Source organism: Drosophila kikkawai, chromosome 3R, assembly GCF_030179895.1.
Source record: "Drosophila kikkawai strain 14028-0561.14 chromosome 3R, DkikHiC1v2, whole genome shotgun sequence".
NCBI lineage: Eukaryota > Metazoa > Arthropoda > Insecta > Diptera > Drosophilidae > Drosophila > Drosophila kikkawai.
Genome location: NC_091731.1, coordinates 19,022,650 through 19,038,533, shown reverse-complemented (window position 1 = coordinate 19,038,533; position 15,884 = coordinate 19,022,650). Strand labels below are relative to the sequence as shown.

Below are 15,884 nucleotides of genomic sequence, written 5' to 3'. Positions count from 1 at the left end.
AGAAAAAATGGTATACTATTATATTATACTATAAATAAATACCATTAAAGAATAAATTGTATATTTTTGGCCAAAAATATCTGATGGGTTAATAATAAATTAATGTTACAATATCCTTAACAGTCATGCCCCCCTGACCTCAAACAGCAGAGGCAACATAACTTTGTTACAGGGGAAGACTATAATACACTGTACTATATGTTTATGTTGTAAGTCCTAGTCAAACGGAGTGTCCCGCTATCAGTCACCGATGGCCGCCACCTGGGCTGTTTTCCGACGTATATACTCCGGATCTCCCAGGTTTATAGCGGCACCAACCAAGCCTCCCGTATTCAAGTCAAACTCGTAGACGCGTGGAACGCAGTTTGGAATGTTGACCTTTTCAATGCCCTCATTCGAGATGCCTGTATAGGATAGTTAAGAAATAATATTAGTTAATATTAATATAATTAATTAATGATCATTTTAAAGATACTTTATATAGATCAAGTTTTATTTCCTAAACCAACTCACCTTCGATATGCTGGACAAGAGCCCGGGCCACTGTTCCATGGACACACATCAGCACTCGAGAGCCTTTCAGCACCTCCTGCTTGACCTCAGTCCAGACGGGTTTCACCCGGTCAACGCACATGTGCAGGGACTCTGAAAACGGAAACTGACCAGGTGGAATCACGTCGTAAATAGGGTTGCTCCAAATGGTGTAGTAGTAGCGGTTGTTTTCCTCAATGGGCGGTGGGATGCCATCATAGCCACGCCGCCATTCCTGCACCTGGTCCTCTCCATGCTGATTGGCTATGTCCCGTTTGTTGTGACCGGTCAGGTTGCCGTAATGTCGCTCACATAGACGCCAGTCCTCCTTGATGGGCACATAGGCACAGTTGGTTTTGCTTAGGATCAGTTCGGCGGTCTGGCGGGATCTGCTCAGTACCGAAGTGTAGACGACATCGAACTCCAGCTGCGACTGAAGGATGGCAGGAATGGCCACCGTCAGAGCCTCTTGGATGCCTAGGTAAGTGGGAGGGAGGAGATCACATGAAGATCACATGGAGATCACTTGGAGAACAACCAAGATCTCACCGAACTCGCTTAATGGGGCATCGTGCCAGCCGCAGAACTTGTTCTCTATGTTGAAAGTGCTTTCGCCATGCCGCAACACCACCAAGCGATTCGTCTTCGTCATGAATTGGGATCTGCAAGTAGGGAAAAAGTCTGTGAAATCCTAGTTGGGTTTTAGTCTAATTAATATGGGTGTTCTACTTTATACAGAATGTTTTTTGGGTTGGTGTTTTTGAGAACCCAACATTTTGACAGGGCTAAAATGGAGCTTTCTTTCGCAACTTTCCGTACGTTAACCCACTGTACACTCCGCGTTCTCTAATGCAGTGGCTCTTTGGGTTTATCGGCACGCTGGCATTGTTTATCCAGCGGTTTACGGCAGGGCTTAACCGCCAGATAAGCACAGGCGGCGACGGGGGGTGGAAAAGTGCAATCAACGGTACCTCATGGCAGAGTTCGGTGACTGGCCGACGTGGACGAAAGTGTGTGCTCACCTCGACGCCGTCCGGATGCGATTGAAGCGCGGTCCAGCTGCGGACTCGCTCGAACCTCCAAACCACCGAGCCGTCGAACCTACGAAACTCCGAATGAACCGAAAAATGCGCCGCGCATTCCGCACATATTTTCGGCTAGTGTATCTGATAGATACAAGCGCGGCGAGGCAAAAGCGCGCGCGCTCTCGACCAACATGACGGGACAAAACAAAATATAATTCGCATTATCTGATGTCCAGACGGCAGCATAATCACACGCACACCACCGCTCCGCCAAGAGCCACTCATTCTCATTCACACACAGATACTCCGCGGCGCGTTGTTCGGTTGTTCGGCGTTTTGCGTTATGTGTTTTGCTCGCCCCATTCTCTGTTTGTATCTCAATCCGCACACGAGTCTGGTTCCCAGATTCTTGCATGTGGCTCGGATGTCGAGCCGTGTCCGCGCCTAATGCCCCCGCCCGCCACGACTGCCTCGATTGCCTTGACCGCCCCTCCCGCACATTCCGCCGCATCCACCAAGTATTCATATATCGGCCAGAGATACGAGATTCAGATACTTCCTAGACGTAAACAACCGACCGCCCACACACCCGATGCCGCCGATACTTACGCCTGAGATTCGCGCATTGTTTGTGTCGCTCGGCGTTTGTGTTTTTGTCAAAGTATCTCGTTTTTCGTGGGCTACTTCTAAGCTGACGATCTGTCGCCGGGCATAGATACGTTACAGTTTGCTCTTCAGCAACTTGAAGAAGACCATGCCGCCCGCCGAGTTCCTGCTCTTCCTGCCTATCCGAGATGCTGTCGCTGTCGCTGCCGCCTTGCTCCGATCCGTTTCGTTCCTGTATCTTTCGGATGCCACCTCGCACTAAGCCCGATTCTTGTTGGCAAAACAATTATATCGCGTCGCAGTTGTTTCGACGCTTCGACGTCAACAGCTGATTGCTTGGTTTTACGCTCAATTTGGGATCGGGACTGGGGAAAATCAATATTAACTGAAATTTTTGTGCCTGCCGTTGTTGTTGTGCAATAACACTGAGTTAAAATGAACTGTCAACTAAACACACTTGTATTCTTCGAGCCGCACATTAAAGATTCATTGCGTTTTTACTTTGATTTTGGGTATTTAGTATCCACAAAATGTCATTAGTGACCTGTAGCTAAGCTGGAAAATAACTGACAAGCATGGGAAATTAAGATTTTGCAATATTTTTACCTCGAAAATAATTCGTTTTTGTGCTTAATTAGGAATAATATAAATTAAAGTGTCAAGTCAAAGCGTTTCCCTAAAATGTATTTAAATGTAAATTCTAGTCAAAGTAGTGAAGGAGTCATTTGCGACCGTATAAAGTGTATATATTCTTGGTCAGCAACAACAACCTAGTCGATCTAGACATGTATGACAGAAACCAAATTTTTGGCTTATGTATGATGGATTTAAAATTCGATCCCATATCCAAGTGTAACCTGCAAGGGTATACAAACTTTGGAAGCTTCCATTCTTGTTTTATAATTAAAATAAAACCGTTTTTAATTCAAAACGATTAACCATCTGTCACGCTCTGCTTGTATTTAAATTTAGTTGAAGCTTGTTAAACAAACTCAGCTGAAATCTGTTCGAATTAAACAACAAAAAATATAAATAAATAAATAAAAACCGTGTTCTATATTTCATGTGGGAAAGAATAGTAGGAATCGCTTTGCATTTTGCAGCTGCAGCTGACATGCAGCCGGCAAACTGGATCTCAAGAGGCTGCTGCGCTTACCTGTACAAGCTGAGCTCGCCAAAATTCGAATCCAAATCACATTCCAAGGACCAACCAACAAGTCTGTCAAGAATCCGACTCATTAGAAGATGTCATGGGAAAAGATCAAAATAAACATGAATTATTCGGGGTAATAAGAAAAATCACTTTAAAAAACATTAAGACCAAATGATTCTATTGAATAATTGATGCTGGTTATGTTTAGTTATTAGTAATATTAATTAAACATTTTAGTTTAAAATATATCAGTTATTTATTATGTAACAGGTAATAATCAGAAGTAAGAAAACATAATTCCAGAAAATTCCTTAGACATTGTATTCAATGTCTTTGTCCTTCAACCCGAGTCATTTTTTTCAATTATTTTTTCAATTACTTTTATCGCAGCTGCAGTTTTAAGACTCATTTAGTTAAAAGCTTAAGAAATTATAGGAAAACCTCAACGATGAGCAAATAAAATAAAAAGTATAGGAAATACTTAAAATATGTATGTATGGGATCTCTAGTTACCCAAATCTCACTCGCTGTCACCATCGGAAGAGCTTTTTCAATTGCGATTATTATTCGGTAACAGAGCTCAGGCCTTTGTACCAGGTATAATCCCGTCGAGTCAAGATAGCCATCTAATGCTGCTCCGTCGAGCGTTTGACAAAAACATTGCTCTCGGCAAGACCGAGACTGTGGTGGCCCTTTTGGGCCATTGGTATAAAGGTTTTGGCCCAAACCGCCGCGGCTCAGTCTGCAGAGCAACGTGCGTGGATATCTTTGGCTCGAAACGGGGTTTCTTTTCGCAAAACGAAATATTTGGACTAATTTAACGAAACAGCGTGCAGCGTGCAGAGTGCAGTGGGTGGCCAGGTGGAAAATGCATTTTCCGGCTATTGATGACTTCTACCAGCGATTTCTGTTTCTGCTGCCGTTCGTCGCCAGTGAGTACCGCCAAAGTTCGACTGTCTGCAAGCCAGTGAGGTGTGTCGTGTCCAAAGAACACAATACGCTAGTGGATCTCCTTGATATTGAGACGCCGCCAGTTTTCAGTCTCAAGTATCCAGCCTCCAGTTGCCATTTCCTCGGATCTTGGAACTTTTAGACCGGAAACGCTACCATGACCACTGCCTACTATTGCGCACACCCGAACCCATAAGAGAATTTATGAGCCATCCCCAACCGAACCGAACTAAGATGAACTGAACTGAACCCTCGTATGTCACACTCGACGCCCATAAAACTGGCGCATCGCGGTTCATCTAATGGATAGCAAACAACCTGGTGGCTTGTAAATAATAACAATAATTAAATTTACATCCACAAATGCTCCATGAAAGCCAATGAGCGCGTCAATCTTGGGGGCGGAGTGGATGTCGAAGTAGCCTCCATTGTTATCCAAGCGGCGTGTGCGATCCATCGGTTGGAACAATGTAAACAAAGGAAGACTCCACGTCTTGAGCCCCGAAATCAAGCCATTATGATTCGCTTAGACGTAATCCTAAGCCTTTCTTCAAATTGCAGCAATTGGGAAAAATGTTTTGGGAAATTTACAAGACCTGTGCAAAAATGGCATGCAAAGTGATCCAAGGAGTAGCCGAACAATGGATTTAATTACCTATTATCTCTTTGAATCCCTTTCAGACTTTAGATCAGACGATAGGTCATTCAGCTACGACGATCCCGACATGTGGAAGTTCAGTTATCCCAAGTGCGGAGGCTTGGACCAGTCTCCCATCGCGATCAGCAATCGCAAGGCCCTCCCGGTGGCTTTGCCCCCCTTGGAATTTGGATTATACGACGATCTCTTTGATAACCTCGTGACTATTACCAACAACGGGCACTCGGGTAAATATTAGAATGACTTCTTGAAATAATCTTAATCCTAATAATACTTCTAGTGGAATTCGAGGTGCCTGCTACGATTTATGGAGTAAGACCCTATGTTACTGGAGGACTTTTGGTCGACTGCTACGAAGCAGAGGCCGTGCACTTTCACTGGGGATCTCCAAAGTCCAAGGGTTCGGAGCACGTACTTGATGGCCGTCGGTTTGACCTTGAAATGCACATTGTCCACAGGAACAACAAGTATCTGACCCTGCGGGAGGCCGAAACCCACAACGATGGAATAACCGTCCTAGCAGTGCTCTTTAAGGTTGTGCGGGTGAGTTTAGGAAGCCCTAAAATAGGGAAACGGAAAGGGACAATTTGCTTAGATACCATTTTTCAGACTGGACCAGCCTTCTATCAGCCCGGCCTCAGTGAGGTCTTCAGCTCACTGCTCCACTTGGGCAACTTTAACAGCAGCTACACGCTGCCGGAACAGCTTAACCTCGGTTCGCTACTAGGCAACCTGGACAGGGGAAACTTCTTCACATACAAGGGCTCCCTGACCACGCCCCGCTGCTCCCCGGCAGTGCAGTGGCACGTATTCGCCGATGTGCTGCCCATATCGCACCGGGAGCTGCCCAAGTTCTGGCAGCTGCGGGATCAGCGAAGGCGTCCCCTGCTCAACAACTTCAGGCCACTACAGTCGCAGGAAAACAGGCCGATCTTTCACCGAAAACCCTTTCTGGAGCAGCAGTTGCAAGAGGTGATATGGTTATAGTCAAGTAGAAAGTAGAAAGTATAGCCTTTTTTATTTTTAATAAAACAAATATGTTCTTATTGGTTAGGTATAGCTTCTGGGGAATGGAGGCGCCGGATTTGGGAATCAATTCTTCTTGGAGCGGGCCAAATAGGTGGCCAGCAGGCCAATCTGCAGGGCACAGAGGATCTTGGTTAGCGTGGGCGTGCGGGGCACTCCAGATGGAATCTGTAGCAAGGGTCGCGACGTGGCCAGCCCTTGGCTTGGCTTCACCTGGATGGTGGCCAACAGAGGAAGTTTCTGGGCTTTAGGCGATAGGGGCCACTTGGTAGCCTGAGCTAAGGGATTAATCGCTGGCCTCGCTATCATCGTGTGGTACTCCTGATCCCTGACATCGAAGGGAGGTTGTGGCACGGGCACTCGTGGATTGAGGGGGGGATTAAAGGGAGGTGGCATTATGACTCTTCGACGCTGATGACTCAGGCCATCCCTGCCGATTTCCCTATCGTAGCTGGTGTCCATTGTAAGCTTCGATTCCAGTTCCCGATCCAGGGTGAAAGGATTCTGGCCCCGATAGTCCACCTGGCGATCTCTTCCCCTCCGGATGACACTGTTGGAGTTCCTACCTGGTCTGCTTAACTTGAACTTGTCGAATTCTATATCTGTTCGGTTATCCTCTGTTTTGGGCGTGGTAGGACGTTCGTCGGAGCAAGTGATGACTTCCTGGGATTCCGTTAGTTCTGACACAGACCTCAGGTCGCTCGGTGGTTCTGTCTCATAGATATTTGTAACCTTGGGATCCGGCTGGTCTGGCTGCTTTACTTGATGCACGACGGGCGGAATATTGCGTTGGGGTTGCATTTTTTTGGGTCTGCCCGGATTAGATTTGCGCATCGGCGGAGGAACAGAGCCCGGCTGATTGTAGATATCAGGCGTACCCTCGCGGAACTGTTTCTTGGGAGCTGGGAACCTCTGGGGGAACGGTATAACAGGTTCATGCGGGATGTGTTTATTATCAGATTGGGTCTCCAAGTCTGTATTCTGCCCCAGTTTCTCATTGGGCGCATCATCATGGATCATAGACAACACGCCAAAGTCCTGCTGCAATGCTTCCTGAAGCTGAACATTCAGTTTGTCCAGCCGATCCTGGTCCGATTTGCTGAGTATTTCATCCCTTTGGTTGGCTTGGGACTCGTCGGTATCGACCTCTTGATTCCGCATCCAATCCCACTCGTAGCGGCCAGCATCGTCGATCTTTTTGTTTCTGAAGTGTCGCACGTTGACCACATTTAGGTTCTGGTTTGGCTTCCGATCACCCATTGTAGCCAGACGGTGTTCGTCCATTCCCCTCAGTGGGAGCTCTGCCTTATCCACATCCAACAGTCTCCCGTGCTTGGCAATATCTTCCCAGGCAGCACCTATTTCACCTCCCATTTCAGAGAGCTTGGGGGAATCTCCCACTGGATCGTCGAGCTCTGTATTCTCGCTGATGGAAGATAGATTCTTTTGGTCAAGAGCTGGTACCTCATCTAGTGCAGCCTCTACATCATCGTGAAGGCGTAACCCAACAGGGTTCTGCTCGTGAAAATCAGAAAGCATATGCTCATTTAGGGCGTCTGTTTCGGCATTCATTTTGACCGGACGCATTTCTACGGTTTCGTCTGGAGATTGAATCTCATCCTGATGATATCGAGCAGTGGGCAAGTTCTCATCCTCCCTTCGACTTTTGGCAATTAAGTTTTCCATTTTATCTTTATTTACGAGTGCTTCTATTCTTTGCCTGATGGATTTTATGAGACTTTCTTTTACCTTAAAATTGGCCTCATCCGAAATGCTAGCAACCTCCTCTTGAGCCATTTGCTCACTCGTGTCTATGGTACTCAGGTCCAAGACATCGGGAGAATCATTCATGGTGTTGTCAATGTAAATGCTTTTGTTTGCCATGTTTTCGGGTGAAGAGTCCAAGAAGTGACCATAAACCAACTTATTTGCACCTATCTCTAATCCGGATGAAATCCCCGACTCTGTGGCGCATTTTTCTGGCGACTCCTGTAAGAGGAGACGGACGTGCCGACCGCCCTCGCTGGCGTCCATCTTGAAGGCCACCTGCACATTACCTTTTTGAATTTCATCACGAACCTTGGAGGCTTCCGCACTCAGTTGACTGGGAATGTCCTCCGTTTCGTCAACCTGCGCCCAGTCGTCTATTACCTTCAGATTCCTTAAATTTGGACTGTTGGCCTCGTTTAAAATCTTGTCCAGACATGACCTCAGTTTGGGCAGAGCGTCTGCCACTTGTTCCAGCATCTGATCCACTTTGTCCTGTGCATGCTCCGGCTCCGGCTCATTGCTCAGTAAATGTGACATGGAGGAGCTGCTGTAGATGGGATTGAGATAGTTGAAGATTACTTCACTCAACTACTTCTTAGATTTACCTGAGGTCTGGATGATTTCGCAGGGCGTCTATCATCAGTTCCGGCGGCGCTTCGTTCTGGCATATCTTATGGATAGCCGTAAACAAGGGAAATCTGATTTGGGAGAGGGTTTAGATTACTACAAGATGCATCTCCTAGCTAGGCATCTCGCTTACTCGTGCTGCATTAAACCTTTCTCCAGAAAGACATTCACTTCGGCAGCCACCAGGGGTCCCAATAACTTGCGACCGTGCAGGAAGGTAGCTTCCATTTCCTCGAATGTCTTGCCAGTTGTGATGAAGCTCTGGGCAAAGTTTACATTCTTGTCAACTGCAAGAGGTTTGGATTCTGGTTATACCGCTATGGAAATCTGAAAGGAAACAAACCATAGGTAGCGGCCACCGAGTTTGCGATCCCGCAAGTCTCGAAAAATGTGGACATTTTGGTTGATGGGAAGAACGTCTTAATGAACCGCATCATCTCCTTGACGCACAGATGGATAGTGGCCACCCGGGTATTGTCGCCCAAGCGTAGGCCATCAACGAAGCCCGCTCCCAGGCTGATGATTTCATTGAGCGTGCCGCATAGCTCCACTCCAGTGACATCACTGATTGATATCACGCGGCAATTGTTCGTTTGCAGGACGGCGGTAAGGAGCTGGGCGTCGATGTCATCATCACAGCCCACAGTGATCTCGCACAGCTTCCCCTGTGCCATCTCCATTGAGCTTTGGGCAGACATCATCGAGTAGCAAGGAATGTCCAGACATTCGCTGATGGTATCCGACACGAGCACCACCTCATCCTCCCGCTCCTGCATCAGCCCTTTGATCATGGACACGGCAAAGGCAGTCTCCTTGACGTTGCCTGCCAAGATATTGCAGTAGGACTTGACGAAAGTGTGCGGCATTGTGAATATCAAAATATCTGCATTCTGAGCAGCTTCCAAAAGATCATTCACGGCAACCTAAAAACGCCACAATATACATAGAAACCCAAAATATTTAAATCTCTGGAAGATGCTCACCAGGTTCTTGGGAAGCTTGATGCCAGGCAGATACTTGACATTCTCATGAGTTTGGTTTATCACCTCGGACAGGAGGCTGTTGCGAATCGGATCGTCATAGACATAGATATGCACGCGCTCGTCAAAGTCCCCCTTAAAGTTCAGGACATTCTTGCTAACAGCAGATGCAATGGCCGTGCCCCTGAAATACAGCCGCAGATGGAATATATATCATGGGTTTATATGGCCAGACCTACCAGCCCTCAGCGCCAATGATGCAAACTTTCAGTTTAGTGGCCATTGTTCCCTTTGCATGAACTTCTGAAATTTAGGGCCGAAACGCGACCAAACGATGACTCTTACAACTTTATTGTAAATTTTGATATTACAGCCTCCCAAAATGTTTTGTAAGTGTGCCAGTTAGTGGTTCGCTTGAACAGCAAACTCACAACCTACTTTAGGGGCAGGGATGGAATTCGTAGACTATCTCCGACTTATCGTCCACAAGGGTGTCGCCTGTCGATCTGGACTTGCCCATTGCCTGGCCCTGATGTGGCAGGGCTTCCATTTCAATTGCCCGGATCTCGAATTCGCTGATGATCTGGGAGATTCTGCTCTTGGCCTCCGCCGCCAGCTTTGGCGGCAAATTCTTGACGGTGATGCAGGCGCTCTCGAAGAACAGGTCGTAGCTGCAGCGCTGTTGCACAGGAGCTGAGGGAGTGGACGGAGCAAGTGGCGCAGAAGCGGGAGACGTAGTGATGTCCTCTTGTTGGCTGTTTAGTTTTTGGAGATAGGCTCCGAGAACTCCGCGGTCTCGTTCGATACTCTGCAGGAGTTCTTGGCGATTCTGAGGCGGTGGCTTGGAGTAGCGCAGCTGATTCCGCTTCAGTGACATGCTCATGGTTTCCTCGAGGCTGAAAATAAATTAATATAGTTGCCATTTTACAAATAAATCCCAAACAAACCTTTCTTCGGTTTGATGTCGTGTATTCTATCTCCTTCAGCTCGACCTCGTAGGTTTTATTTGATCTCACGTATTTAACATTCGAACTTGTCCACATCTGATACTGAATGCAGTTTAAAAAGTCCTTAAAAGGACAAAACCAGGAGCTAAAATTAAATTTCCAAACTCTTCTTAGCCGCGAAATTAGCGATGACAGCTGGTCGACAGCTGGCGGTCTATCGAAGCAATCGATAGCCCCGTTATCAATTTAAATTTATTTTAAATTTATTGCAAAGAAATAAATCCTAATTATTAATATTACATGTAATCCTCAACCCTCAACTGATGCCCCCAAAGCGCGGTTGCTGCGTCAGGATATGGCCTCCATGTCCAGGCGGCCGGTGAATGGTATTCTGTCTTGACGCAGGCTCTTCGGTAGGACTGTTTTCCTTGAGGCCACGCAGCTCCAACTCGCAGATGAGCTGGGAAACCCGCATCTTGGCCTCCGCTATTAGCTTTGGAGACAAGGCCTTTACACTGGAACTGACGCTCTCGAAGAAGAGGTCCACATGGTTCTTCTCTTTCGGCGGCGACGGGAGGTGGACTGTTGATTGGCTGCCCATTAGCTCGCGGAAGGACTCCATTAGCTCGTTCTTGTCCTGGTGGATCTGCATGAGCAGCTTCACTCCCTCCTGGTTGGAAGCAGTGGGCCTAGGTATGCTCATTGCGGCATCTGCCGTCCTCGTTGTGGTGTCCGTTTCCGAGAGTAGCTCTTGCTTGGTCACCGCCTCCTGTTTCGTGGTGTTAGTCAGCTCCCTGGGGGAGGAGCAGTCGGCTGCAATAATTACTATAGGCTGAGGATCTGCAGGCGAGGCGGATAGTGCTTCTTGAGTCAGGGATTCTTCCGCTGCCAGCTCCTCCTCCTGCCGGTTTGCCTGAAGGGACACCTTGCGCTGTTGGTAGTACTTGCTCCGCTGCTGGCGCACCTGCAGCTCCCGGCGCACCACTTTCTCTCCGTTAGCCAGCAGCAACTCCTGGTTGCGCTTGTGCTTGGTGGTGCGCTCATGCCGGACCAAGTGGCACCGGTTGCAGTCCATGCTGCACTGGCAGGCGCGGCAGAAGGGCTTGTTGGGATCCTCGGCCGATCTTCGGAGCCAGGGCTCGAAGATCTTCAGCCACTTGTCGCAGAACTTCTGGTGGTACTTCTGCTTGGCGGAGCCGGACGAGGGCCGCTTCTCCTTGCCCTTTTCCCGCTTGGCAGATTGCTTGATGGTCCTTGCCACTTTCACCCTGGCAGCTTTCCTGCAAAGCCATTGTTCAAGTTAAGTTACAGGAGATATATTCGTTTTGCAGGCTTACCAGTCTGAATCCGAAGTGTTTTCCGAGAAGCTCATTCTTTCTTTCCGGGTTAAACGTTTTACCAATATTTGTTTACGTTGGATTTTAATTATTTTTGTAATCATCAGCTGATTGAATATAAAAATCGATAGACTGTTCGATAGACTATCGATAATTTGGCGGTGTATTTAAATACAAGTGCGAAATTGCTATAATTTTAGCTGTTTTTAATAAATCTAAGTTTTTTTAATAAAACATATAAAATTTGTGTTACATAAAAGGCACAAGTGAAAAATATGTAGGGCAAATTAAATTACTATATATTATACTGTATTAGCCGAAATACAAGTTATTCCTTGGCCAAGTGCTGCTTGCAATACTCCCAAATGAAAAGCGAACCGGTTACATGCACATTCAGGGATCGCACCAAGCCAAATTGCGGAATTTCCACGGCATAGTCCAGGAATCCAATGAGGTCTGCAGGTATTCCGTGCTTTTCATGCCTAAATTATGATAATTTTATTAATATTCTTAAAAGGGAAATCCCTTGAATGGGTCGGGTACTCACCCCAGCAACAAAATACACTTCCTGGGGAACTTAAAGTCGACGAAATTTGTGCTATGTGCCGTCTGCTCAGCACCAACGATTTTGTAGCCTTCCATCTGTTTTCCCATAAGAAACTCCGCCAATGCCTCGGGTTTCACTTCCACAATGTCCAAGGTCTTCTCGGCGGTCATGCTGAAGGGATGTTTTTAGTTGAAATTTAAGATGGAATAATGGCTAAATAGGCATTACCTTAAGTTGGTGAAATCGCTTTTCTCTGCATGCGACTTTAGGCCCAATATGAGGGTCTCAACGCCCAGGACCTCACAGGTGCGGGCGAGTCCTCCCAAATTAGGCAACTTGTCGATCAGGGAAGCCACCACAATAAGCTCGTGATCACGCGGTGGTTTCTTCGCATCCACAAAGTCACTATCCGGGTAAATGTCGCCCACGGGATTCATTTTTCTTTGCACGTTTCCGTTGGATGCCGTCGAAGACAAAGCCAGCTCAGGCGCCAACGAAGACTTTTTCGCTTTAAAGGTCTTACGGACCTGCTCAAGTTTCATTCTAAAGTGATATCTACAGCCCACGCAAGAGTCTATATTTTCATCAAATGGGGCATTCGTCATCCAGAGAATGGCAGAGGAAATATTATTCACGCATTCTGAGCCCAGCTCCGGTAACACAAGTCGCGCTTCGTTCTGGAACTCGCTCAACTTGTCGCCCAATGTCTTCTCGATTGAGTTCTTCAAGGCGTCCGCAATCGCCAACTCAAGGCTAGAGGTACAAAAATTTAGACAGAGTCGGGGAATAGGACGGAGGGTAACATTACCAGGATTCTTCGGACTTGATCGACAGCCGATGGAGAACCAGTTGCGCCAGCAGTCGGGTCTGGAAATTCGCGCCCATAGCAAGTGGCAGAAGATCGGCAAAGATGCCGGACAATAGCTTCTTATCAAGACTTTCCCACCGATTCAAGCAGTAAATGTGAACCACGGATATCAGCGATACCTGTTGGCTGGGCTTGAGACTAGGCAGCAGTTTTAGTTGCTCCAGTAGAGGATGAATGCTGGGCAGCATTTTGGCCACAAGATACTCGTACATGAAGCTGATATTGAGCTGGTCATTGGGACACAACGCCGCCTCCCACAGCCCATCTGACCAAGTCCACCGATCGCTTAGGTCAAGCAGAGCCTTGGCAATGCGCATTTTTCTTCTGTGCTCCTTGGAGTTGGCGAAATACCGCGTCTTTTTCCTGGAGAGTTCGTTGTTCATGGTTAGCAAACTGTCACAGATGCTAGCCACATCCAGGTCTTTGTTGTTGAGGGCATAAACTTTAAATTGCTCTCTCGCCATGGTGTTAGTATCCTTGATATTGTCGCAAGCCATTTCAATGCTGCCGAATAATAAAAGATATTAATTGAGCTTAGAAAGACAGATAGTTGAGGTTTCTTACCGTGCATCGCCAGTAGTGGTTTCTCCCGCCAACAGCCCTCTAAGGACGAACGATGGTGGGGCTTTGATATAGTCTGAAGAGTCCATGAAACCCAACAGGCGGGTGTTCCTATTCAAAACATCAACTACGCACTTCTCGTATTCCTCTCTATTGAGATTGGCTACCGCGTACTTTAGGATGGCTTGCCTTTTAAACCAAAAACGTTTAACAAAAGACCCTCTTGACCGATACTAAATGCTACTTACGTTTCAGCGAGATTGAATCTCCCCAAGCGGGCAATCAGGGCGGGCAAAATGTTCTCGTCCTGCAGTGGCTGCGTATGCTCTGCCAATCGATTTGCTAGGATTCCGAAAGTGCTGTCGGTGCCTTGATCCAGCAGTTCCAGGGGCTTAATGTTCAACTCCTGCAGCTTACCCCACGTCGGTAGATTAATGCTGGCAAACAGATCCACGCAGTGCTCGCGCACAAAGGACTTTTCTTCCCTGGTCTGGCACTCGAGGCGCTCGAGCAGATGCTGCTGCAGTGTATCCAAGCTCACGCCGCTCTGAAGAAGTGATGTGTCAATGCCATATACGGATCGGTAGAAATCCAGATAATTTTCGGGATTATCCAAGTTCTGGTGCAGGAAAAAGGGTAGGAATCGCCACCAGCCATGTTTGGCCTTTGGGACGGTCCGTAATTTTAACAGGAACGCAAGGAATAGATCGTATTTGTAATCCTTTTGTGAGACCAGCTCGCAACAGCGCCTGTTGAAATGCTCAATGTGCTCCTCGAAACTACTGCACTTTTCTATTTTATCTTGTAGTTGATAATGGTCCGCGTAATCGTCGATGGTATTGAACAAGGATTCAATGAAGTTCAAGTACTCGCTGATTGTCAAACTGGCTATTGTTTTCTGTAATAAAATAATAGCTAAACAAGCCATAAACTTGATTGTTAGATTCTTACTCACCGAGAAGGAAAACATAACATTCTTAATAGCAACGTCCCGCAGATGAGGATTCTGCAAAGACCGAACGCGGGCGCACAACTGAAGGAGCAGCTCCTTGGAAACAACCGGCAACTCCACCATCTGCCAACCGTTCAGCCAATAAACTAGGGGCACACAGTGCCACGGGACTCCCACGATGGCTTGGAGCAAAGGCTCTACCTCGAATCCCTTCATAAAGTCGTTCAATTGCTCCATCGTCAGGCTGTCGAGCACCTCCGGATTGAATAATTGCGTTCGATTTGTGGCCGCCAGGAACTCTGGCAGCAAATTGAAGCGGGCCAACTGGGTCAGGCTGGCCTGCGAGAAGAAGTACTTGAGGGTCCATCGCAGCACTAGGATGTTATTGTCGCCCAGGAGGCGAACGCACAAAATCCTCAGCCAAGCCAGCCAGTCCTCACTTAGGTTGGTGGACATCAAGCCCAAGCGGGGCAGCAGGGTGCTCAATGTGGGCAGGACCAGGTGAGACTGCTGCTCTTCCAGATTCTCCATTATGCCAACGTAGGAACTCCACTGCTGCTCGCTGCACTGCAGCGCGGCCACTACTTCCTGGATTCCCTGCAGCTTGCGCATGAGAAAGTACGCCGCTCGACGATCCTCGCGCACCTGCGACTGTAACAGATTCTGGGTGACGCCCACTAGCTCTTGAGCACACTCCGGCCCAAAATTATGGACGAAATCGTCGAACAGATGGACCAGAATCTGGGCCGCGTGTGGCTGGTGATCGTTGCTCAGGCTCAGCGACCAAAGCTGCTGCAGGACAAACTTTCCCTCGATTCGCGGAAACTTCCTCGCGTGCAGCTGCACGCAGACCAGCACGTTGGCCACCAGCTGCCGGCGACTGGCCGTGTCTTCGCGACTGTCGGCGATCGCCACGGAGACGAGCTTGTGGAACAGCTTCGGGCCAAAGCGGACGTTCCACTTGCAGTTAGTTTGCAGCAGGTTGTAGATGCACTGTAGGACCCGCTTCAAGGCCAGTTCGTTATCCTTGTGCATGTCCACCAGGTCGTACAGCATGTCGTCCAACTCCGCGAGTTCTCCTAGCAAATTCTGGTTCTGTATGTACGATTCCACGGCCTGGACCACCGCGTGGGTGGCCGTCGCCGTGGTGGCTCTGGTTGTGGGCAGTGACATGGATGCAGCTGCTCTCGATTTTTGCTGATTACTGACTATTTGTGGAAGAACGATGCCCGAGTGGCGTTTAGTTTCACAATTTATCGCAAGTGCCCGGAATGTGCTTTTGTTTTGTTATTTAAAAGCTAGTGTGGCCGTCCAGTACTTACCGAAAAATGTCAGAATATAAAAT

General features: G+C 47.7%; 6 protein-coding genes across 8 annotated transcripts; 1 reads left to right on the top strand and 5 right to left on the bottom strand.

The window, feature by feature from the left end:
* Positions 1 to 39: 39 nt before the first annotated feature.
* Positions 40 to 2,600, bottom strand: LOC108075441 (phosphoglycerate mutase 2). 2 transcript variants are annotated; one of them, XM_017167895.3, is made up of 4 exons: positions 2,166 to 2,600; positions 1,081 to 1,193; positions 514 to 1,008; positions 40 to 404 (listed from the first exon to the last, which is right to left on the bottom strand). In XM_017167895.3, exons 1-4 carry the CDS (start codon positions 2,180 to 2,182, stop codon positions 241 to 243), a joined length of 789 nt encoding a protein of 262 aa, XP_017023384.1. In that variant the 5' UTR covers positions 2,183 to 2,600; the 3' UTR covers positions 40 to 240. The 2 variants fall into 2 exon arrangements, with proteins under 2 accessions (XP_017023384.1, XP_017023383.1); XM_017167894.3 differs by having other exon boundaries at positions 2,281 to 2,600.
* Positions 2,601 to 4,045: 1,445 nt separating this feature from the next.
* On the top strand, positions 4,046 to 5,937 carry CAH8 (Carbonic anhydrase 8). Its single transcript, XM_017168052.3, has 4 exons — positions 4,046 to 4,247; positions 4,948 to 5,151; positions 5,205 to 5,467; positions 5,534 to 5,937. The coding sequence occupies exons 1-4, from the start codon at positions 4,184 to 4,186 to the stop codon at positions 5,909 to 5,911; spliced, it is 909 nt and encodes a 302-aa protein (XP_017023541.1). The 5' UTR covers positions 4,046 to 4,183; the 3' UTR covers positions 5,912 to 5,937.
* Positions 5,924 to 9,747, bottom strand: Gpdh3 (Glycerol-3-phosphate dehydrogenase 3). Of its 2 annotated transcripts, none has more exons than XM_017168049.3 (6): positions 9,567 to 9,747; positions 9,331 to 9,511; positions 8,691 to 9,270; positions 8,481 to 8,634; positions 8,326 to 8,418; positions 5,924 to 8,264 (listed from the first exon to the last, which is right to left on the bottom strand). In XM_017168049.3, the coding sequence occupies exons 1-6, from the start codon at positions 9,608 to 9,610 to the stop codon at positions 6,017 to 6,019; spliced, it is 3,300 nt and encodes a 1,099-aa protein (XP_017023538.1). In that variant the 5' UTR covers positions 9,611 to 9,747; the 3' UTR covers positions 5,924 to 6,016. The 2 variants fall into 2 exon arrangements, with proteins under 2 accessions (XP_017023538.1, XP_017023537.1); XM_017168048.3 differs by having other exon boundaries at positions 5,924 to 8,267; positions 9,567 to 9,746.
* On the bottom strand, positions 9,637 to 10,468 carry LOC108075548 (uncharacterized). The gene is made up of 2 exons (XM_017168053.3): positions 10,275 to 10,468; positions 9,637 to 10,223 (listed from the first exon to the last, which is right to left on the bottom strand). Exon 2 carries the CDS (start codon positions 10,208 to 10,210, stop codon positions 9,767 to 9,769), a length of 444 nt encoding a protein of 147 aa, XP_017023542.1. The 5' UTR covers positions 10,211 to 10,223; positions 10,275 to 10,468; the 3' UTR covers positions 9,637 to 9,766.
* A 73-nt stretch (positions 10,469 to 10,541) lies between these two features.
* On the bottom strand, positions 10,542 to 11,753 carry LOC108075546 (protein suppressor of variegation 3-7). The gene is made up of 2 exons (XM_017168051.3): positions 11,612 to 11,753; positions 10,542 to 11,554 (listed from the first exon to the last, which is right to left on the bottom strand). The coding sequence occupies exons 1-2, from the start codon at positions 11,713 to 11,715 to the stop codon at positions 10,591 to 10,593; spliced, it is 1,068 nt and encodes a 355-aa protein (XP_017023540.1). The 5' UTR covers positions 11,716 to 11,753; the 3' UTR covers positions 10,542 to 10,590.
* Positions 11,754 to 11,796: 43 nt separating this feature from the next.
* Positions 11,797 to 15,846, bottom strand: LOC108075544 (uncharacterized). Its single transcript, XM_017168047.3, has 7 exons — positions 14,543 to 15,846; positions 13,836 to 14,485; positions 13,591 to 13,776; positions 12,967 to 13,530; positions 12,387 to 12,911; positions 12,159 to 12,329; positions 11,797 to 12,093 (listed from the first exon to the last, which is right to left on the bottom strand). The coding sequence occupies exons 1-7, from the start codon at positions 15,710 to 15,712 to the stop codon at positions 11,940 to 11,942; spliced, it is 3,420 nt and encodes a 1,139-aa protein (XP_017023536.1). The 5' UTR covers positions 15,713 to 15,846; the 3' UTR covers positions 11,797 to 11,939.
* Positions 15,847 to 15,884: the final 38 nt, after the last annotated feature.

What these genes read in the sequence shown, in the direction of transcription:
- LOC108075546 (XM_017168051.3), bottom strand. Translation starts at nt 11,715, where the DNA reads ATGATTACAAAAATAATTAAAATCCAACGTAAACAAATATTGGTAAAA. An exon ending in AACACTTCGGATTCAGACTG is followed by an intron (nt 11,555 to 11,611) that starts GTAAGCCTGCAA and finishes ATGGCTTTGCAG; the next exon opens with GAAAGCTGCCAGGGTGAAAG.
- LOC108075544 (XM_017168047.3), bottom strand. Translation starts at nt 15,712, where the DNA reads ATGTCACTGCCCACAACCAGAGCCACCACGGCGACGGCCACCCACGCG. An exon ending in AGCGATTTCACCAACTTAAG is followed by an intron (nt 12,330 to 12,386) that starts GTAATGCCTATT and finishes ACATCCCTTCAG; the next exon opens with CATGACCGCCGAGAAGACCT. An exon ending in AAGTGTATTTTGTTGCTGGG is followed by an intron (nt 12,094 to 12,158) that starts GTGAGTACCCGA and finishes ATCATAATTTAG; the next exon opens with GCATGAAAAGCACGGAATAC.
- LOC108075441 (XM_017167894.3), bottom strand. Translation starts at nt 2,312, where the DNA reads ATGGTCTTCTTCAAGTTGCTGAAGAGCAAACT. An exon ending in AAGTTGCTGAAGAGCAAACT is followed by an intron (nt 1,194 to 2,280) that starts GTAACGTATCTA and finishes CCCTACTTGCAG; the next exon opens with ATCCCAATTCATGACGAAGA. An exon ending in TCTTGTCCAGCATATCGAAG is followed by an intron (nt 405 to 513) that starts GTGAGTTGGTTT and finishes TATCCTATACAG; the next exon opens with GCATCTCGAATGAGGGCATT.
- LOC108075548 (XM_017168053.3), bottom strand. Translation starts at nt 10,210, where the DNA reads ATGAGCATGTCACTGAAGCGGAATCAGCTGCGCTACTCCAAGCCACCG.
- CAH8 (XM_017168052.3), top strand. Translation starts at nt 4,184, where the DNA reads ATGCATTTTCCGGCTATTGATGACTTCTACCAGCGATTTCTGTTTCTG. An exon ending in TACCAACAACGGGCACTCGG is followed by an intron (nt 5,152 to 5,204) that starts GTAAATATTAGA and finishes TAATACTTCTAG; the next exon opens with TGGAATTCGAGGTGCCTGCT. An exon ending in TGCTCTTTAAGGTTGTGCGG is followed by an intron (nt 5,468 to 5,533) that starts GTGAGTTTAGGA and finishes ACCATTTTTCAG; the next exon opens with ACTGGACCAGCCTTCTATCA.
- Gpdh3 (XM_017168048.3), bottom strand. Translation starts at nt 9,610, where the DNA reads ATGGCCACTAAACTGAAAGTTTGCATCATTGGCGCTGAGGGCTG. An exon ending in ATCATTGGCGCTGAGGGCTG is followed by an intron (nt 9,512 to 9,566) that starts GTAGGTCTGGCC and finishes GCTGTATTTCAG; the next exon opens with GGGCACGGCCATTGCATCTG. An exon ending in CTCGGTGGCCGCTACCTATG is followed by an intron (nt 8,635 to 8,690) that starts GTTTGTTTCCTT and finishes AACCTCTTGCAG; the next exon opens with TTGACAAGAATGTAAACTTT.